This window comes from Pelmatolapia mariae, linkage group LG5 (genome assembly GCF_036321145.2).
Source record: "Pelmatolapia mariae isolate MD_Pm_ZW linkage group LG5, Pm_UMD_F_2, whole genome shotgun sequence".
Classification (NCBI taxonomy): Eukaryota; Metazoa; Chordata; class Actinopteri; order Cichliformes; family Cichlidae; genus Pelmatolapia; species Pelmatolapia mariae.
This window is the reverse complement of record NC_086231.1, coordinates 24,078,992-24,101,921: the sequence shown is the minus strand read 5'-3', so window position 1 is coordinate 24,101,921 and position 22,930 is coordinate 24,078,992. Positions and strand designations below refer to the sequence as shown.

The window sequence follows — 22,930 nt, the reverse complement described above, 5'->3', positions numbered from 1 at the left end:
CTTCAAGCATAAACTGCTTTAATATCTATTTAACTATAAATAGGACCATTATTTACAAAACGGGCATCATCATAACCTATTACAGAAGAGTTAAGAGTTAAAAAGTTAACAGAAGAATGACTTTCAGACACGCTTCTATATATATATATATATATATATATATATATATATATATATATATATATATATATATATATATATATATATATATATATATATATATATATATATATATATATATATATATATATATATATATATATATATATATATATATATATATATATATATATATATATATATATATATAGCAGTCAAAGGAGCTGCATTTTTGTGGGCACTCTATGGGACCAGCTCTTCCGCAACTTTACACCAGAAACTATAGTAGCTAAAAATTACTCAAACACTCTAATAGAAAGCATATAATAAATAGCCCCTTGTTCAAATTTGTAATTTGTGATATCATACCTCGATGGCATTATCTGTACAACAGGAACAATTACGATTTAAAGAAAGTGCTATAGCAAATCATTAGTGTGAGAAACAGAAAGAGCGCAGGCCACCAGAGCAGCAGCAATGAGCGATTCTCAAATGTTTGTGAGGTAGTAAAGTAAAATAAAGCACGCTCATTTTCGTTGGTCAAAAACGCCATAAAAATCCCTCAAACTGCTCTGAGTTTATTTCAATCTCTGTGAGAAACCAAATTAGACACAAGCCTCAACAAACCTCAAGGACTAAAAAAGGACAAGCAGGAAAATAGCAGCATCTACACACTCGGGCAAAGAGAATGAGTTAGTGTATGAGACATAGAGAGATGAAATAATAGGTAGAAACAGGTTAGACTGTGACATAGAAGGTGCATTTTACAGAAGAGAGCACCAAGCTGATCACACAAAGGCTGAAGAGGCATAGGATGTAGAAGGTGGACACTTGCTTGGTTTCATCAAGCTTTTTTGATGTGCAGATGTTGACAAAAGTTGTATGTGCAGGCACCCCACCCCCCAAGAAATAAATTAATAAATGAAGCAGTGGCTTGTTATTACGTGTAGCAACAGTCAACAACAGGCACGATTTAATACTTCAGTCTTCAGTTCATTTGCAAATTGCTGGTACTGCACGTTTGTCATGTCTGGACAGAGTCAGGCTAGCTGTTAGACTCTTGTTCCTGTCTTTGTGCAAAGGTAGCCACTTGCTGGATGTTGATCTATAGTAAACATTCAGTTAAATTAGAATTTTATCAATCATGTTACCTAACTAAAAAAATAAAATACAGAAAAAGAAACAGTAAATCATTTTAGTAAAAATCTAATCTGTTTGCTGTAATATAGCCTCATGTGGCTTTTTTAAAAGGTATTCAAATTTATTGTTGCATTTATAAGCATTGGACTAAGCACTGTAGTTATATACCCAGATGATGGGTACAGACCATGACAGCAAACTGTATGACAACTCACAGGCTGACATAAGAAGTACCTCACACTTTGAAATCCTGAAGGTCAAAATTCAAAGCAATTGCCAGAACAAAATGAGGTTAGAACTATGATATTCTGCTGTTTATATGGGAATGATACAAAAAGGTAAGCACTGGTGTTTTCTTATTTTGCTTTTCAACATAAAAAAAACAAAAACAAAAACAAAAAACACACACACAAGTTGTTTTTCTCTATACCCATTCACCAATCTTGAGTGAGCTTAAACTCTGTCCCACAGAGATCAGTGCAGCCAAATAAATGCCAAGATTTTCCTTTTGCTTGGTCAGAATGTCAAACATTAACCAACTACAGCTGATTGAAATTGCTTTTCATTGTTTCCATCAATGCTGGAAAAACAATGGAAGTCATCTTAAACTGTAAATTCCAGCATCTTAAGACGCTGATAGCTATTTGAAATCTCAAATAACATTTGTTAAAATTGTAATTTCACTATAAAAAAGGGTGCAGTTCATCCTTCATGCAGGCATGGAGCAAAGAGAAAGAACCAAGAAAACAATGGCAGAGAATCGGGTAAAGATTACAGAAGAAAGGAAGAAAAAAATAGAGTGCAAGAACTCCTAGTGGTTAGAAACCCTCAGATGTGGTAAGAAAAGGCTCCTTCACTGCATCTTCATGCCTGAGAGAGAGCCATACTCACAACAAGAAGAAGAACATGTATTTTAACATGCACATAACGCAAGTTTATGGACAAGTGATGACTGAGCAGAGCTTCATTCAGCTTCAGAAAATCTGACTATTTTAATATGGGAAGACTGGAGTGCTAAATCTTTCTCTGAACTTTTCCAGCACACTGTGCTTGGCTGCCTTCAGAGTCTTAGAGCAGCGGTCCCCAACCTTTTTTGCGCCACGGACCGGTTTATGCCCGACAATATTTTCACGGACCGGTCTTTAAGGTGTCGCGGATAAATACAACAAAATAAAACTAGTACTGGTACCGAAAAAAAGAAGATTTATTCATAACACACGTGAAAAGACCCAGGAAAACCGAGTTAACGATAAAAACGATAACAAAATAACGCTGAAAACCGATAAAAACCATACATTTCACACCTGAGCCTCAACTCTCGCGGCCCGGTACCAAACGACTCACGGACCAGTACCGGTCCGAGGCCCGGGGGTTGGGGACCGCTATCTTAGAGTATATAAAAGATGTAACTTCTGGTTATAAATTAAGAAAGCGCCTTAAACAGCCTTTCTTCTTATAGCCAGCAGGGGGCAACTTCACTGTTCGCAAAAAGACGGCTTATTCTACAAAAACCTATGGGGGAATAATTACCCTAATACCGAGCAGAAACTCAGTAAAAAATCAGAGTAGAGTAGAAAATCAATTTATGGTGTCAGCCTTATGTCTTATTCAATTCAGCATGATGTTCATTTTGTAAATTATGGCTCCCATTAGTGAAAAAGGAAGAGAAAACAGTGTTTGCTTTTAGGTGTAACAGTTACAGGTATAGATTTAAGTCATATAGACTGAAGTGTCCTGGCAGACCACCATGACCACTGTATTGGCTATAATAATAATCATCAAATCAACAAATAATAATCTGATCAAGTTTGAAGATAAAGAAAAACAATCCCAGACAGGATCATATTACACCATCTAACCTACCATATACACAAAATATTGTGGCACAGCATCAATTGTTCTCAATTTAATTATTGCTTTTTTTTTTTTTAACTGTGAAGGGTCTTATCTGCATAACTTGGTAAAAACGTTCAGAAATGAATGCAGCGCAGTACCTTTGAATCAATGCTAATCGGTGCTCAGAAGACAACAACGAGAATGGGGGTGCCATCTCTCAAAGCTAGCTTCCTACCTAGCTAAAGCAGCAAAAAACATCGCCAAAAAACACATCTGATACTGACACATCTGTGAAAAATATGCAAAGCAGTCAATTCAGTATAATTTTTAGGCTAGTAAGGAGCAGGTAAAGAGACAAAGATACCGTTGGGTATCTTTGTTGGCCTTCAGACAACAACTCTGACGGCTAAAGAACCAAACGGGACAGGCAAAAAAAAAAAAAAAAAAAAAAAAGGTAAAGAGACTAAAACTCACATCATCACTTATGTTGGTTAAGTACTTCACTGGAACAGAGGATGCCATCCTAGAAGCTGTTACCCCCATTCTAATTATGGACCAGTGGTCAAAACTTTCTTTGAAGCCTAAATTAAAAATATACATGGCTGACTCTGCACATGATCTCTGGAAAATTGTCTACTCCTGCATGTAACATACAATAGAAGATTGACTGCATGAGACAACCTTACTTCTGGAAATTCTCTGTTTTGTTTAGTCAAGGGAGCTTTCTTAAAAGAGCATCCAGCGGACAGGTCACAGGACATCTACTCGCTCACTGTAAATTCCCACGGTCTTTGAAATGGAATTCTGGAAGGTTAAAAACTGTTTGATGTCCAATCATCCGCTTCAGACATTTACTTTCTCGCATGCAACTCCGTTGAGTAATGTCTAGAAAGGCTCAAGGATACAGCGCATGTGTGCAATCGCCCCATGTTTCTGTTGTGGTGTTGCAAAGCAGCCCACTCTTGATGCAAAGGGATAGGTAGAGGTCCAACGGAGCTAAAAGGAGGACCTTGTTGCTCTCAGCGGTAGCCTGAACCTACATAACTTAAACCTGCTCAAACACAGAGACCAGACAGCCAAAAGAAGCTTAACTTAAGCAGAAGAAGGATCATTTACACTTTGTGTTGGCTTCCTGATGAGCAAACAGAGGTAAAGTCAGCACAGCCAGGAGAACATGTTTGGGCACAAACCTTCAATTTAATAACTCTCAAACTCTCCAAGAGTTATCATTAAAAATGATGCTGTACTTATAGTCATGGTTAACCACAATGTAGCATTGAACGGAGATGTGTGTGTTGATGTTAAACACAGTAATGATAAGAGTTGTGTCTGGACTTGTATTACAAAAAATAGACAGAAAAAATAAAAAGAAATAAAAAGTTTTCATCAACTATTAAGCATTTTTGTGGCTGGTTCCCATGGCCACAAGGCACTTAAATCTCTGCACACTACCCTAACTGTTAACCACACCTACCCTAATTACCCCATAGAACCTGCGCTCTGATCTACGTACACTCAGTGCTGTTGTTTTCCCATTGAAGCTTGAGGGGACTGAAGTAATTTTGGCTCATTCTGCATGAGTCATTCACATGAAAACAGCCCGAAGCTGAGTCCACATCTTCATCTCCCCGCCTCTGTGTCAGTTACCTCTGAGCATGACCGATCTCTCAAAGCCAAAGGGTCACAGGTTCATTCCCAAATTCCCAGGAGCCTAATTGTGCCATTTAAGTGTTCCATAACGCTGAATCAGTCCTGACCACTCAGATCACCCAAGAGCACGGCCCCTACACGGACCAGTCTCAGAAATTACCTGACTACACAACAGTTGTGTTATTAAGAAGGCTTTTGACCTTATAAATCTCAGTAACATCCAGCAAAAACACACAGTGGTTTTCCTGGGATAAAGTGTGAGTTCCTACAGTGTAGCCCCCTCCTGAGTCTACCATTAGAGATTATTAATTACTCAGTCTCAAACTTTTAAACACCACAGTGACTCAAGACTTTTCCACTTTAGAGAACTCACATCAACCTATATTACACTTTCGCTGGGGTGAATATAACCATTCTAATTTTGTTTTCAGAAAACTGTATTACAATAGCTCTACTGTACAGTCAAACACACTCTGGATGACCTACTAACACAACAAGCTTCACATGCATGAAAGTAAATGGTGAGGTCTTCACTCTCTCAAATAATCGTGCTGCTCCATTGTTTTCATACCAAATGGCTAATCTCTTTAATAACTAACTCACTTGTTCACTACTTTCAAACCCCGCCTCCACAAAGATGACAAGAAAGACTTAACATTGGTTATTGTAAACACTGGGCCTTCATGGCACGCATGGGGTATGTTTGTGTTTCTTTTTTTCTCTTTTGTTTTTTTCAACCTCTTTCTTACCATCACCAGGGCAGGGCTGTGGGCTCGGACAGCTGTTTTCTCTCTCTGCGTTTGAGCTTGTTTGCGAACTTGGTTGCGGAGCTGGCAAACCGGGGTCTCCATCGTCAGGTGGCTCTCGCGAAATGGCAGCGGCACTCCTCTCCTCATCCATGGGCGTAGGCCTGGCTCTTTAGGGAGGAGGTGACTGAGCCTGAAGCAGGGAGACGAGATAGCCCAAAAAAAGAATTTCATAGAGATGAGTCATATGGAAGATTTCTCGTTGTCTTTTTGATATGAGCAAGAAGCTAACAGACTACAGGTACTGCTGAACCACCATCAGCGCCTTTTGGCAGGATCCTCACCACAGGAAGCAGTGCGTGTTCACAAAGGAAACGTCTAATAACAGCCTGCTTTAAATAACGTCTTCAAAGTATGCTTTGACAGTAACAAGTATTTATTTATATATAACACTGTAAGCCACTTCAACACTGCAACGTGAGGTAGAAAGACAGGAAAAGGTCACGAACAAAAAAAGTCGTATAAGTCAAATAACTTACTCAAGAAAACAGACATTGTTTGTATTCTACAAATACAAATTATCATACTACATGTATACAAATCTTGGAAACCAATAACGCCGCACTTACTGCTTACACTTGCTCCTTGTTTAAAGTAAAAGACGTGTTTTTGAGAGCCCTCGACCAGCCAATTAAGAGGAGACCATCGGAGCAAGTTTTATAAATCATTATCAGGAAGTTCAGCGTATACCTCACGTGCCAGCTTTGGCACGCGCTTTTCCTGCCAAAGTAACTCAGCTGGGCAGCTGTTTGCGCGCTCCCGTAGCTCGCTCGCTCCGCACTCGCTGCCTCCCAAAAAGTTTTGACCACCTTTGCCAAGTTTTAGAGCGAAAAAAAAAAGTTCGAAGAAGCAGAGTTTGGTAAGCTTCACCATCAACCACCCACCCCCACGGGTGAGTTTTTCAGTGTTTTAAACGGCATGGCTACAAAGTTTGAAGAAGTTTCGGGAAAAGAGAAAAGTCACTGCAGCGCACGCTCACCAAGAGCTAGCTGAAACATGTATACTTGTAGCCAGCTTTTTATAATAATAATAAAGTGTCATTTTTCATAATAAATTCAGACTGAAATATTGAACATGAACGCAAATATGAGTGAAAGCTAATAACGGCCGTGCTCTGTTTATCTTCACTGCATATCTGCCCTCCGCTTTCTCGACACGAGTCTCTGCATGCTCAGACCAAGCTCCGCTCCAGCGTGAGGATAATTTCTCTGCCTGCGTTAGTGCGGCTGAAAAATCTAAATGCAACTTACTTTGACAACAATAACACCGCAGGAAAAAACTTCTTACCTTCTTTCTGGCTGGAACTCTTTGCAACTGGGCCTTTGAACTAATTCATTTTCTGGTCGCTCCAGGTGGACTTCAAGCCCTCTGAGACCTTTCCAATCCAATCTCCCCCCTAAACTCTTGTCACTTCACACGACCACCAAGTCTGTCTATGACTCATGCAGGTAAACTAAACTCCAAAATCAGAGCATTTTCGCCAGCGGAGATAATTCTCTCTCCGCCTCTAAACTTTCTCACTCCTGCTCGCCCCGTCCTCCAAACCAGATGTTGGGAGGTTTAACGCTGCAAGGCTGAAATCTCTTTGTCTGCGCTGCAGGTTTCCTCGCTTTCTACTGCGTTTCTTCACCACCTTACCAAACTTATTTACAATCTTAAATTGAGTACCCGCTCCGTGCAACCCGTTTCGCCTCCTGACTCCTTCTATATCCTACCTACTTGATTCAGACTTCTGCTCCTGCTGTTGGACAGGAAACTACAGTCAGCAGTGATTGTGCTTCCTCCAGGCTAGAAAGTAGTTGGGCTGAGCTGTACTGTCATATAATTACCCCCAAAACCCGAACCAGACGCAGGACTAACTAAGGCAAGCTTTCATCAGGAATTATGAGCCCAGAAATATGTTTTGGCACTAATAATAGTCTGTAAAGATAACCGTTTCTGCCAAATTGCAGCAATGCAGTTAACATTTATGCTCAAAAACACTTACACAATACAGTATGTTTACAGTTACTTTATTGTCTCTATAACATTTTAATGTATCAAACATAAAACAGGCCACTGTATGACATTCTCTAGTTTCCTGTGGAGTCACTGTTGTTTTGTATTCTTAATAAAAGTCAATAAAAGTCCCGTATATGCAGGAAAATATTCATTAGCTGCTGTTTTAAAAACCAAAATATAATTTAGCAACGATAGTAACTTATTGTGTTTTTTAATTACTAGTGTTTGGTAAGATGCCAAGTCCATGTATAGTGCTTTGACACAATCTGACTAAACCTTTGTTTTTCCTTGCAAGAAACAAACAGTTTTTACAGTTTTTAGTTTATGTCCTGCTGTTAGTCACTTTGGGGATTTTCATCATTCATTCCGGCGCTCTCAGTCTTTTAAGGCCAAGTTAGACACTCAGTGATTCATGTTCACAGTGTGAAGTGTGGACTAAAGAGTTATAACAAGAAATCTTGCGGTGCACATTCCTGCCTTGTACTTACTGTACATACCACTGACATCAGCCACTTGTTTTTCAAATCTGCTACACTGATAACAACTACACTGATAACAACAGGTGCCATTATTAAAACTGGCTCTAAATACCGGCTCTTTCATTAGTATTACGTAGAAATACTGAATAAGACAGACATTTTTTTATGAAACAAATGCATGTCAGCGTGAATCAACATATCAAAATGTTACACTTCATAGTCATATAAACACACTCAGATGACTTCAGTGATGGTGATGCTGAAACAGTTTGAAATTAAGCCATAAATGTATGATACCTCTGTTATATTTATTGTTCTTAGTGTAAGCGACGCCTAATTTGAAGAGATAATGATGATTTACAGTGCTAACTAACCAACGTGGTGACTGGGTTTGATAGCTTTTAAAAATTCCATTTTCAGTTTTGAAATGAAGGTTGGTAAACAGTTATCTTGGAAAGTATACTAAGTACGTTTTGGCATCAAAAGAACCGATAAAAAAAAATTACAATACTCTAACAAGAAATGAGTCTTGTTGAATTAACATTAGGATGACCAGATGTCCCTCTGTAAGTGGGACTGCACGTGCTTTTTATTCTTAGGTTGACTGTCCTTTATTGTACCTTATGCTACATAAATCCCCCACCCCTGTTGTAATTTAAGTTCAGACCAGTTAATAGTCAAAATACTTTTTTACACATAATTGAAAAATAAAATATTAGAGAGGCTGTTCATTTATAAATGTTGCTAATGGATGACTTTTAAAAAAGTACTGATATCAGCATTTCAAAGTCTCTGTGAGCTAATTCCTATCAACACATTTTGAGTGGTTGCCCTCCCTGTAGTTTTACATGCATAACTTCGTCATCTACCGCAGGCCATTTTTTAACAGAGTGGGATAAGTGCTCTCCCAAATTTTATCATATTAAAATTCAGAGTTCATCTTAGGTAATTTGCAGCATCACAATGTGCTAATGAGGAGATTCTTGCGTTTTTATCTGATATCAAACTTTCAGCTAAAAATCATACAGTACAATTAGAGTTAGGTTAAAAACACACTCTCACACACACACACACACACACACACACACACACACACACACACACACACAAGTGCCAGATAAATTAACCACATACAAAAGAAAAAACCCTGGAAAGTGGTTGACACCTGGGTTAGGCTCCCGCCCACCCTGTGACCCTGAAGTGGATAAGCAGTTAAGAAATGGATGCGTGGATGAATGGGTACCATTAGCCCGCAGATCCATTAATGTCTTGTGTGTTTTTAAAAGATCCAGTTTCCCCTTCTACTCTAATTCCTGCACTGAACAATGGCACCGGGGACATTTTTGTCATCAGCCACAGAAGTTATTCTCTCAATCATCTTGCTTCTATTTTTTTTCCACAGTACAGCCTAACTGCTTTAATATCCGTTGCTTCCTTTTTTATTTAGACAATTATTTATACGCTGCTTCACAGGTGTTGAGTGTTAATTTAATTAGCCTTATTTAACAGGTTTTTCTTCATTATTTAAACATATTTGTCACAGAGTGTGTGGTAGGCGCCGCACACCTTGTCAGTCTTCTGATTGCTTTTGTTCTGGTTCTAATGACAGAATTGTGTAGAGGTGAAAAGGTACACTGGATTGTTCAGGCTCTAATGGACTAGCCAAATGAATTTCCCACTGTCCTTCCATATTCCACACCTCCAGCAGTGCCATCAAGTCAGCATACAATAATGGGAGAGAGGTTTTTTTTGTTGATGCACATGCAGACACTTTCTCCTAAACCATTTATTCTGTTCAGAGGAATAGCAAAAGGGTAACAGCTTTATAATTTATGTCAAATGAATAGTTTGACATTCTGGGAAATACAGAATATCAAGCCATTCAATGGACAAGGCACTCAAAGCATTAAGTAGAAATTTAAATCTGTGTGAGAATTTTGCAATAGCATATATGCTGGTAGGAGTATTTTGGGGCAAAGTCATTAAACTTTTAGGCAGTTTTGAAAAAAATCTGATTTAACCGGTTCATGTGGTAGATGCACTGTTTATATATCTGTGACCACTTAAAGTTAATTTAGTGTCTTTTGTCCCGCCTTTTTTCCCCTCACCCCAAGCAGTCACAGCAGATGGCTGCCCACCACTTAGCCTGGTTCTGCCAGAGGTTTCTTCCTGTTAAAAGGGGAGTTTTTCCTTGCCACTGTCACCACGTGCTTGCTCACAGGTGGTCATCTGATTGTTGAGGTTTTCTCTGTGTTATTGTAGGGTCTTTTTACCTTACAATTTAAAACACATTGAGGTAGCTATTGTTGTGATTTGGCATTATATAAATAAAATTGAAGTGAATTGAATAGTGCATTAAAGTTACTTGTAAAGTAAGTAAGTGTTTCACGATATCTGCTTTTAGATGGACCACCTCCCCCTCATTCCAGGACTTAAATCACACACTTGATACATAGACCAGAAATAAGGGGAACAACTAGTCTGTATTTGTAACAACTTTTAAAGCTTAATTATTGACACATTTTTGTTCATTTGTTTAATCGGGTCAAAAACTAAATTGTAAAAAAAAAAGAAATATTTATTGGTTTAAAGATGGTCTTGTTGGACTATTTTTCAGTTAACAAGCAACAAGCAGAAACTCAGTAATTCACAGAGATGAGAGTGAGATTGACACTCGTATGTGACTGTTTCTTGTAATGACAGTCTAAAAGTATGCAATAGTTTGTCCATTACCATTCACTGTAAGCATATGCAACAGTACAGTATATGATCTGCACTGTAGCCAACAAGTCAACAATATCACCATTTTCACTGATCCCGAAAAGCTGAATCTGTTGGATGTAGCGTTTTCAGCAGGAGAAATGTTTCTTTAGTTTCAGTTTCTTCTCCTGCTGAAAAAGTCTGCTTACAGTACTCATTTTCTTAAATCAGCTGAGTCACAGCTATACCTCAAAAGCTGGTATTAAATATGCAGTGCATACAGGGAGGCTATAAATTCTAATTCAGACTGAACCACGGGCAAATGGTCCAAAGGCAATCAAATCATTCTTAACTATTCTGAATGGATTTCATAGTACACTGACCTGATCTTCGTTTGGGTTAGGTATCTGATGCTTGAGAGCAGGGGTGGGGAACACAAGGGCCGGTGTCCTGCAGGTTTTAGATATCACCCTGGGTCAACACACCTGAATCAAATGATTAGTTCATTACCAGGCCTCTGGAGAACTTCAAGACATGTTGAGGAGGTAATTTAGCCATTTAAATCAGCTGTGTTGGATCAAGGACACATCTAAAACCTGCAGGACACTGGCCCTTGAGGCCTGGAGTTCCCCACGCCTGTTTTAGAGGCTTTACAGTCCTCTGATAACCAGCAGGGAAAGAACAGGTTGCTGTGTTTAGCTAGCTAGTGCGTAGGGTGGAGGACAAAGGTGAGAGAGCTGCTCCACTTCTCAAAGGGATTCTGAGCGTACTAGATGATCTCATGTGGTGGGAGGACACATGGAGGAAATGTCGAGATTGAGAGAGGAAGTTAGCCCAGACAGAGACATAGAAAGTGAGGGTTGTGTGTGTGTGTGTGTGCGTGTGTGTGTGTGTGTGTGTGTGTGTGTTTGTGTGTGCGCGCGCGCGCGGAGGGGGTGCTCAAAGAGAAGCGAAACTGGAATTGGGCACACTCGGAGTATGAGTGTCCATATCTGAGTATTTTTCTTAACAGTTTCAGTGTCTCTGAATGATATGGTGACTGGAAGAGAGAGTGAATATGAGAGAGAGAGAGAGACGGGAGGGTGAAAAATGTGGTTCCAATCACTCACAAAGATGCTTTTGTTCTGTGGCCGGAGCCCTCTCTCTCTCTCTCACTGCCACACATGGAGTCATGGAGCTTCATCCATTTTCTCATCTGACTTATGGGTTCTCAGGGGAGGGTTCCTGTGGTGATTTAAAGAAAAAACAACTTGCGAGACACTAACAACTCAAGAATAGTTATTTAAAAAGCAGGATAACACTCCAGCGTGTCCTAGGAGTGCATTTTTGAGCTGCTTGCATACTAAATTTATATGCTATGCACCATTTACTTAATGATTCATTATATACCAAAGTCTTCTTGCTCTCTTATCCTGTATTGCTTGTTTTGTAAAATACATCCTTCGTTATGTCCTCATCTTGTTTGCATTTTTTCAGCACTCATTATTTCCTGCCATGTAACATGACATTTGGATCAGTGAGAGCCTGAAGAGGTGCCTAACTGACCCATAACATTTCTGATCCCACCTATCCCTGCTGACATCATGCAGATTGCCTGTCATACACAAGGAAAACACAGCAAGACAGACTACCATTCACTCCAACATCCACACCTACAACCAATTTAGAATAGCTAATTAACCTAACATCTATTTGGTTGGACCATGGGAGCAAACCGCAACAGCCAGGGAGTTCAGGCATAGGGAGAACTTGCACAATCCGCACGTAAACCAGAGCTCATGCCTCTGGGTCAACAGGCTTTCACAAAGAGAAGCAACACTATTTCAGTGTATTTCCACATGTTTATTATTAACAGGATCATACAAAAAGCCAAACCAGGTTTTAAAAATGTCATATCTGTTCATTTCACAATCATCACTATTCACTTAAACGTGCTGCTGCAGGGTCGGCTGAAGTGGAATTACAAGCAAAATCTGACAAAACAAATTTTGATTAATTAACTGAGTCACACTGCATGCAATAATAGGTGATAATTCTATGCTTTTCTTTGTTACATTGTTTTAAATATAATAGGGGCAAATGCACAGAGGCCCACCAGTAAATGTAACTGAAACGATAGGAAAAGTATATTACAGTGCTTTTTTCTTTTGGCTTTAGCGAAGAAAAAAACCTCTTGGGTTGTCTTTTATGGTAGACACAGAGAGAAGAAAGAGTCTAAGCTCATTAGCCTTGAATAAACAGATCCATGTGGATGCATGCAGCAGCAGATATACACTGATGTGTTGTTTGCAGTGAGTCAGTACACTGTTTGGAGCCTAGCCCACAGCTTCAGCCACAGACATTGAGGGGAAGAAGGGAGAGGGACAGACAGAGTGAGTGAACAGGGGAGAGACAGAGATGTCAGCATTGCTCTGGGTAAATGTATTTTGTGACTCACAGGGTCTGCCTGGACCTCAGTGCTCTCCATGCTGTTGGGACTAATGTCCTTTCACACCCACCCGTGCACCCAGTCACACAAACATGCATATTGATTTAGCATCGCAAGCTCATGCACATGGACAGATAGGCGGATGCATGAGAGTACGAATCCACCTCCAGACTGTCGAACAAATGCACGAAGCACGCTCACATACAGGCCTCCTAATGCTTACTCTGTCCAGATGAGCATTAAGAAACATGTGCCAAGGTTCAGAGTCAGGTGTGTGCCAAATACTACCATCCCACGCCAAGAATAACCCCTTTGTGTTGCTCTGCACCCTGGCTCACCTTGTACAAGTATATGGTACTAAGTTTCTGTTTAGTATTCATAATTTGTGCATGCCAGTGAGTGTGTTTTTATGCCTGTGCATGTGTGCCTTCAGCCTATAATAGGCTTAGAATAGGGTCTCTACCAAAACCAAATGTCACAGGGATTTAAGCGTCAAGAGTGAGTTTTCTCCCAGCTGACTAACACAGAAGTTCAATAAAAGCACAAGATTAAACAAAGTTTCAACTTTCCAAAAAAACATCCATCCAGTTTCCATTTTTTCTCCCTGTGGCAACATATCCATGATGCAGAGCTGAGGTTTAAAGAGAAGCTGTAGGGCATGCTGCAAACCTGTGAGGGAGACAGACACGGGTAAAGAGCGGGAAGTAAAAACTGAGAAGGTGGGCAAGCTAAAAGTACAGAAAGGTTAAAAAAAAGAAGAAGCATTTTTTATACATCATCAGTGCTATAAACCCTAATGAGACTTCAGTCACCTGTATTCATGACATTCCCACTGCCACATACAGCGCAGGTCGTTCACTCAGTGTTTGTTCCACACTCTCTGGCCCACTCTGTTGGTCAGAACGTGTCAATGGACCCCAGGAATGTTTGTTGCTGGGTTTGTGTTTATGAGTTGCAGCTTGTGTTGTCTGGTTTGTTTACTCCTCCTGGTGGCCACTCTCTGTATCACATTTTGAACTGTCTAAAGGCCTTCCGGATGGTTCAGCTTCCAACTCGGGACAGGATTAAGATTGTTTAACGATTATGTGACATTAGTCTAGGGTTGCGTTTTTGCTACACAAGGACATTAATTTTCTTCATAAAGACACTAAAATAAAACCTGCCGATCGCAAAGGATTAATATGGAAGTGGCAACACAGCGCTCATTTCAATTGAGAAGATCTTGATTGTATTTCAGGCGGATATGATCAGTTTTGAAAAAATGTTTTCATGCAAATATACAGTATAAGAGCTTTAATGTGTGTGTTTGCGTGTGCAGGGTAAACAGTAGAAGAAACTCCATTACATAGTTCAATATTAGTAAAAAAGTTTGGCCAGTTTCTGATCAAATCTGTAGACTTTTATCTTTTTATGTATAAATCTATCAGTTAGATTTAGCTTGCTTAAATAGTTGGATGGTTTTTTATAAAACATCTGTTATCAGCCTTTCAGCAGTGATGATTTGGTTCAGTTAAACCCTGAGAGTCCGAAGAGGTGCCCAACTAACCCATAACATTTCCGATCTAACTCTTATGCATCATCCATACTGTCCAGCCCATCAATATTTTAAGATAACTCAACAGTACTAGAGAAGAAACAAGGATGCAGAATAGGACATTGTAATAAGTATTTTATTGCATTTTATAATGCCATTGTCAATAATTAGTACAGATTACATGCAACTAGACCTACTGTACAGTTTTTTATTGTCTGCATGGACAGACACAAGAAGATTCAGGTTACAAATACACAGATATATGTGTGTGTTTTTATACAGCATGAAGGAAAGGGCAGTGACTGGCATTACATGGCTACCCGGGGTGGAGGGTCAGAGGTCTGGGCTCCACTGTCTGTCTAAAGCCACCATCCAGTCCCTGTTCCCACCTCTTCCTCGGGTCACACTTTCAAATAACAAGAAACATAAAAAACAAAAAATAAAATAAAACAAAAACAAAGGATAAAGAGAGGTAAACAGGTAAACTGAACTAAGAAACAATACAAAGAGTCACTGCTGAAAATGTACACACATTCCTAAGGTTTAACCAGAGGAGAGCTGAAGTGGTAGTTCCATCAGATTCTGGCTGTCTACTTGATAATACCGTCAGGCAAATGCTCCACTTTGAAAGTCCCTTCCCCTTCGTATGACACCTCAGAACTGTCCAATCACACATTAGGATTTGATCTCCCCATGTCCTTTGAGCTAGTCACCAGTCAACCGGATGTGGGCTGCTCCTACAACACCATTACGTGGATGTATGCGAGATAACAGCTATCAGTAAAGGTGATCAGTGAAGTCGATGGAGAGTTTTGGAAGTAGCTTGGTCTTTGTTTGGTTAAAGTTGTGGCATTGGTTTGGTTACAGTTTGGTTAGAGTTCAAGAGTTTGGACTAAGCAATGTTTTGCTTGCAATGCCTTTGGTAGTCAGAGGATGAGCTGCATCTCTGAGAGTCATTCCACATTTTGGTATTGAGACTGCGCAAGAGGACGAGTATCAAAAATGCAACAGTGTCAGTCTTTGATCTGCCTCTGTGGGACTGGGAGATGAAGTTTCTGGCTGGTCACCACCTGCCAGGTGTTTGACTCAGTGACACCCCCACGGCACCTGCAGATGATTGACAGCTCTGCGGGTCGGAGTTCAACACAGGAATGACAGGGGTCAGGGGTCAGAGGGAGGGGGTCAAGGGGAGCAGGGACACATATTGGCACCTGAAAGGACCAACAGCAATACCTTTCTAGAGCTCCGCAGTTTTTAAAGCAAGAGAGGGGCTACATATTCTTACATTTTTTTTCCTCTTTCTCTTTTTCTTTTCAGAGGTTTTGGTCCTGTCTTTGCGGAAAAAAAAGTCCTTCTGAGGTATCAATACATAATGAAGAAACTTTTTAGTTTGTTTTCCATTTGTTGTTTTTTTTTCTTTCCTTAAAAATGCATAAATGCAGTACAGAGACAAAAAAGTATCAAAATAGACCTAGCTAAGATAAATATACAAACAGGTGTTACCTAAACCACTGATCTAACTTTAGTTCTTTTCATTTTTTTCTTTTTTTTAAAGAGATAATACATTTTAAAAAAATCAGCGTCCCAGACGTTTTATGAAGAACCGAAAACAAACAAACCAAAAAAACATTGGAAAAAACCCAAAACTATTAAACCAAGATACCTGCAGCACTTAATATGATAAATACATATACTTCTGCATTAGCAGTACAGTATAGGAATCAGAGCTGAAAGCTTTACAATAGCTAAACAGGTTCAGGAAAAGAAAAAGAAAAGAAGAGAAAGAAATCCCAACAGAGAAAAATCAAAGGACAAAATGGGAAAGAATGCCCTGGAGAGATAAGCCAAGCATCAATATACAAGAATACATCATGTTATGCCAAGGTGGAGAAAGAACAGAAGTGTTACATGGTGACCTGTGAACAATCTACATCTTTATAAAACAGCTTTGTTTACAGGTGTACCTTAAAGCACAAGTCAGAGATCATCTATGTACTGTATGCAGCAGTTCCTCTTAGTTTGGATATTACTAGTAGTGATGTGTTAGTCCTCTCAGTGTCTCTGTGAGTGTTTTGGTGAAAGGGGGTGCTGCAGTGTTGTGGGTCTTTGGATATCTGGATGGTCAGAGCCTCCGTTTGCACTAACCCCTAGCCCTGTTTCTACACTTCTATTATACCCCTGTGTGTGTGTGCATGTCTATTTGTGTGTGTGGCACTAATATATTCAGCCCATCACTACATCTGACAGCCAGCTCCCTGCAACAACACGCAGCCATTAATGACCAGCTTCTCATTGGCCGAGAGCTGCGCCTGATCATGAATATGCACACGTACAGTCAAAGCACACAGTTGAGAGGCTGTTCACATAGCTCGATGCTAATCGGGTACAGGAGTATGGTCAGTTTGAAACAGCTGATAGAAAACTGTTCATAGATAATGAGCACTTTACAGCACATTTGGAGACGTAGAGAGTGCTTCAGATGTGGATTAAGGAGAGGTAGTCATTTTTAAATCTATGGAAAGTGAAACGTCTCTATGTTTTATTTTGGGGTTTTTTGGGCTCAAGCAGATGTATTAGGGAGTCCAGATCACCAAATACTTTTTTTGTTGCCACTTTTAAAGTAAGCATTAAAACAATTTTGGCTTTTTTTTTTTTTTAAATCATCATTGAGGATGAATGGAGAAAACAATATTTAAGAGATTTCAGTCTCCCGTTGGCTATGTGTTGAACTGTTTTGAAAAGGAGGTAGTGTTATTTTTGGTTTTTAATCTCACTTCAAGATTTCTGTCTGCCACTTTGTACTTTGTAAGAAATCAGCCTCTAATGTGACAGGAAACAGTCCTGTGTGAACGCAAACTCGTCAGAAATGTGATTTTTTTTTTTTCGTTAAATAACAAAACCCATCTGAAGTGCAAGAGATAGTTTGACAAAATAATAATAATAATAATGATAAAAACAAAACATTAAAATAGGAACCAATCTTTAAAATTACTTAACGTCCCTTGGTTGTTTTCCTCTTACATTGGTATATTTTTGCTGTTTTCCATTGTTCCCTCTTTATTGTATAATCAATAGATATTTGGAATAACTCCTCCCTGCCCAAAGATATCACTTTTTTTTTAAAGCAGATTACAGTACACAACTTCTTCCTGTGAATGCTGAACATTTATGTGTAAAGAGCTTTCTCTTATAGATTTAAAACTTCAACAGTATCAATATAAAGTACCTATATAACAGCAGCTGTTTCAAAGATTTTTTTCCATTTCACCTTTTGTTTTAAATCTCAGACAGAAAGGTAATTGTTGTGTTCAAATGCCTCGTGAGTGTTTATTTTATTTTTTATTTTTAGGCCTGCTCACACTGTAGTCGGGCCACTCCCAGGATTGTGTTTGGAACACAGTTGAGCCTGAGTATGAGAGAGAGAGAGAGAGAGAGAGACGGGGCTTCATCTCTAAGTGCTTTTCTCTTTCTTCTGTGTTTCTGAGGAACTGTGCGAGGTTTGTTAATACTAGTTTTTGGCCTCATAAGTAATGTGGGTCATTCCTAACTGTCTCCAAATTGTAGTTTGCTTTACACACTTTGGTTTTTGGAATGGTCAGCACTGTAAGTCAGGTATAATTTTTCAACACAATAGTTATATGAATACAACAATAAGAATTCAAACTCCTGGTTTGTTGACTTTTGGCCAGTTCTTAAAAAAAAATTAAATAAAAGAATTTAAAAAAAAAAAAAACAAAGGGAAAAATGAACTACAGGGTTTTTGGTTTTCTACATATTTCTTTGGTTACCTGTAACAAAAATAAAAACGGGAATAGGCAGATAATAGATTAAAAATAAATGTTAAATTTGGTATGGCACTGTAGAGAACAGTAATGCTTTTCTGCTAATGGAAACAAAGAAATCTCACGTGCTATTCCTTTAACATAAACTCACACAGTGAATTGCAGCTAGCTTCTACACAGTAACTATTACAACCACAGAGCTTTGAATCGAAGCTGAGCAGAGTTGCCACATTTGGTGTCCCACAGAAAGAATCCCCCCTTATTTCTTTAACGATTTGGACACAGTTCCAGGCAGAACCTCTGTGGGATGAGGTATTCTCTGACTGCAATAATAATATATCTATATATAGTTTTAAAGCATCATGGATATTTCCCAACTAAATACACAACCAAAAACAAGCGAGTGAGAGATAATTAGAAGAAGAAAAAAAAGATTCAGCTGTTAAATAATCTGTCTGGACAACGGCAACTTTAAGTGCTATCTCCCAATTTCTTGCCTGCTACGCTGGGGACAGAAAGGGAAAGGGGTGGGATTAAAGGATCAGGTAAATTGGGACAATACTGAGCTTTTTTTTGTGTTTTTTGTTTTTTGCCAATACTCATTTGGAATGGTGTGAACAACCAGAGTAAACTAAACAACTTACAATACAAAAAACATAAACAGCATCCATAGAAAAGGTACGTCAAAACAGAACGCCACCTTGGAAATATTGATCCTCAAAAATAAACAATGATAACAACAACAAATTAAAAAAAAAGGAAATGACAAAAAGCTACCACACATTTTTTTTCTTGTTATATTCCATAATCATGAACAGTTTCATTTTTTTTTTAGTCACAATATTCCGGTAGACACTTTCTCCATCGTTTCTTACAGATTCCCCTCTTTTTTCTTCTCTTTCTCAAACGTGTTCCGTGCTCATCACTCCATCTGCAGATGGAAGAGAGAAGAAGAACAGCACCAAACGGTCCTATTCCTGCAGTCTTCTGGGGGTGGGGATGTGGAATGGGAGAGAATGCAGGAGGGGCAGGGACGTGTGTTTTTTTCCCCCCCCACATAGAATCAAAGAGTTTTAAAGAAGTCCCTCACTAAGTGTCTTGCTGCTGGCAGAAGTTTGGGCAGGGACCAGGGCCGGTCACACGCAGATGTGGACGCGGGTGCCTGCTCTGCAGAAGTGTTGGAGTACTGTTGGAGGTAATCTTTGTAAGTATTCTTCCTTCCTCCTCATCGAGAAGCCCAACAGTTTTAGTCTAATCGGATCAAAGGAAATGGAAAAAGCAAGTGACTGGACTAGGGCGAAGAAGGAGAGGTATACTGCACAGCCCCTGATGACCGCTCCCATCTATATACACATGATCCTCTGCGTGTGTGTGTGTGTATGTGTGTGTTCTTTCTAACACACACATCTAGGTGTCCTCTCAACTGACGTAGAGATAAAATGGCTAGCCAGGCAGCCCGAGACAACAGAGAGGAGGGTGTATGCAGGGTGGTAGGCCGAGGAGGAGAGAGTGTATGTGCGCGCGTGTTTGTGTCTATGTCCACTCCTCTAGAGGTTCTCTACATAGAGGGCAATTTTTCCAGGGAGAATGACAAGACATGGTGTGACAAGTGAATGAGTGTGTGTGCGTGTTTGTGTGAGTGTGTATGTATTAAGTGGTGTCATACCTCTGAGCCAAGTGTTGAGAAAGCAACACATGGAGGTAAAGCAGTGCTCCACAGTCTTATTTTTGTGTCTGAAAGTAACGAAGGTCATCTAACCCTGTTGGGTTTTTTTTGTTTTTTTGAAGTTACTCAATGTCGTCCTTAGTTGCTTGAATTTTCTTAAAAACAAAAGAACATTCTCTTATTTTTCTCTCTTATCTGTTTTCTCATAAGTGTACTGTTGGTAATTTTTTTTCCTCTTCACACAGGCGAGAAGGGCTCGGGGATTGGTCTCAAAAAGTCCCGTCCCTCCGGCTTGTCTGAGATCTGTCCTACTCCAGCTCCTCTGTGGGAAGATCCTCCTCCAGGTCACGCTCATCGCTTGGCAATGGCAGGCTGTGTGTGACACCAGCCAGGAGCGATACTGGCCGGCTGTCCTCCTCCACCACTTCAGTGGGCTCTTCCTTCACATGCACTGGGTGGCTGAAAGAGAGAGCGGAAGAACAAATGATCAGATGCTGTCTTTCAGACTTTTTAAGTTTTTGAAATGCTGAAAAGAAGAAAAACTAATCTTTAAATATGCCACAAGGATTTCTGTTTCCAGAAGTCTTGCCATGGTTTATGATAGTTTACGGTTGCATTTATACAATTTTATTTAATGAGCTGCAATATTCCTGATACAACAACTTGCACACATTAGCACCGGGAAATGGTATATTTTGTTTTTTCCAAGCTTGGGTCTGCTGGCTGATGTATCCTGTAAAATGTAACCAGTAAATTAGTTACTTCTGTGATCAAGGCCTCGGGAAATTTGCTTAGGTTATAATAGAATTTAAACTCTCCAGTGACACCTGTTCATTTACTTAAAGTCTACTTTTTACTTAAACCCAGGGGACAAGGTTCCCTTTAATATTGCCACTTTTTAAAAAAAAATTATAATTTAAAAATTTAGGCATCTACATAAATACATACACTAAACCAGCCAAAAATATATCTGTGTCGATACGCTTAACATATGGACATAATATTATGGGCATCCTGTTTTTCCTGACTGCACCTGTATGTTCTGCATGTGGGAGTTTACACGTGCGCCTTTATGCACCACATACCTGTACTGTTGAGGGCTGAGCGTGGGGCTGCAACTGCCATTGCTGTTGACTTGCTCCACAGTGGAGCTGACATCATCGTGGCCCACATGCAGCATGTTGAGGCTGGGCGCAGACTGAGGGGTCACCAGGGGTGGGCTGTTCAGCAGGGACAGACTGCTTTCTGCCAGAGCCGCCTGGAAACAAGCGAGCCGTGCGGTCACTTTAAATATACAAGTTATCATGTTTGGAGAAAAAAAAATGCTAAATATGTGGAGTTATAGAAGAAATGTGACAAATAGAAACATCTCTATTCATATATTTAATCTTTAATGATATTAGAGTATTTTTATAAACCGAGCTGACATGGAGGTCTGCCTAAAATATGTAATTGGATGATAAGGAAGATTTTCTTTTCTGTACCTCTTAGAGCTCTTCTATACAGAGTGCTAGTGAGCACGACAAACCACTAGGGGGCACTTACATACAGTGCTTTTCATAGAAAGGTCTGTGCTTTTACATTTAAGTCCCTGTCATAAGTGCGTGTGTGTGTTGACACAAAAGTCTCAGCAGTGTTGTTAAGAGAGACTGAGCTACAACCTCAATCTAAACACACACCGCGCAGCTTCCGCATCTGCAGGAGAGAGAATAGAACTAACGAGAGCTGCCTCGGCCGCTATTCTAAATCCAGATGTTTGAAGACACAGGTTGGGGCCCTGCTTGGTATACTTACCCCACCTTCCCCTCTCACCAGAAGAAGGGGGGGAAAAAAGACAAAAGGAATTCTCAGTGGCTCAGAGGTGGGTTTTCTAGGGCAGGCGATAATTTTATGCAGTAACCTTAATTGACAACTACTTGCTGCTATAAATCATCTCGGTCCCCAAAATTGCACATGCGCATATGTGTGTGTGTGTGCGTGCATTTTTGATTTGTACATCTGCACTAAAACAAGGAGAAGAGGTGGGTCCGGTGCGTGTTTGCATACTTGTGGCACGCACTCGGTGATGAAGGTGGCGCGTGTGTGAAAAAGCGAGGTGGGAGGTGAGACTGTGTGTTAATGTGGGAGGAAGAGGAGGGGAGGTGGTGTGAACGTCGTTAGGGAATTGGCTAATTATAAGAGGGAATTGATATTAGTGTCCTTGATTATGACTGGCTGCTAGGTGTGTGTGTGTGTGTGTGTGTGTGTGTGTGTGTGTGTGTGTGTGTGTGTGTGTGTGTGTGTGTGTGTGTGTGTGTGTGTGTGAGTGAAAGAGAGAGTGAAAGGTGGAGACAGAAAAAGAGATTGAGAGAAGTGGGGTGGTAGGGGGAAGGAGCCTTACCTGGTAGCTGGCATTTAGGGATCCAAAGCCGAGTCCTGAAATCATGTTTTTCACCAGAGTGGGACTTCTACAAATAAAGCGCACACACACACAAGCACAAACAAGGAGAAAAAGGAGGTTGAGGATCACAGATTGCACACACATGTGAGAAAGATGTCACATCACCCAAAGCGTTGCAACAGATTCCGCAAATATGTTTGTTACTGAAATATCCACAGACTGTAAACAGATGCTAAAAACGTGCACATGAAAGTGTCTGATATCTGGTGTGCAGGTGTGTGTGCATAATTATCCCTGGATTCTCTGGTGGTTGGAAAGAACATCTGTTTACACGCGCTAACAAGGTTTTTTCCTGTCTTGCATCTCACACAGCTGCTTACTAATGGAGTCGACAAACAGGGAAAAACGCACACACGCACACACACACAG

At 40.0% G+C, this 22,930-nt stretch overlaps 2 protein-coding genes across 3 annotated transcripts in view; both read right to left on the bottom strand.

The window, feature by feature from the left end:
• Positions 1-7,174, bottom strand: part of mdfi (MyoD family inhibitor) — a 30,595-nt gene extending 23,421 nt beyond the window's left edge. Inside the window, exons 1-2 of the mRNA XM_063473106.1 lie at positions 6,819-7,174; positions 5,475-5,664 (exon numbers count right to left, since the gene is read on the bottom strand). Coding sequence (XP_063329176.1) covers positions 5,475-5,625 — 151 coding nt within the window. The 5' untranslated portion in view covers positions 5,626-5,664; positions 6,819-7,174. The remainder of the gene's footprint in view (positions 1-5,474; positions 5,665-6,818) is intronic.
• An 11,292-nt stretch (positions 7,175-18,466) lies between these two features.
• Positions 18,467-22,930, bottom strand: part of foxp4 (forkhead box P4) — an 87,582-nt gene continuing 83,118 nt past the window's right edge. For both annotated transcript variants that reach the window (XM_063473104.1, XM_063473105.1), the window contains exons 16-18: positions 22,502-22,568; positions 21,207-21,379; positions 18,467-20,580 (exon numbers count right to left, since the gene is read on the bottom strand). In XM_063473104.1, coding sequence (XP_063329174.1) covers positions 20,430-20,580; positions 21,207-21,379; positions 22,502-22,568 — 391 coding nt within the window. In that variant the 3' untranslated portion in view covers positions 18,467-20,429. The remainder of the gene's footprint in view (positions 20,581-21,206; positions 21,380-22,501; positions 22,569-22,930) is intronic.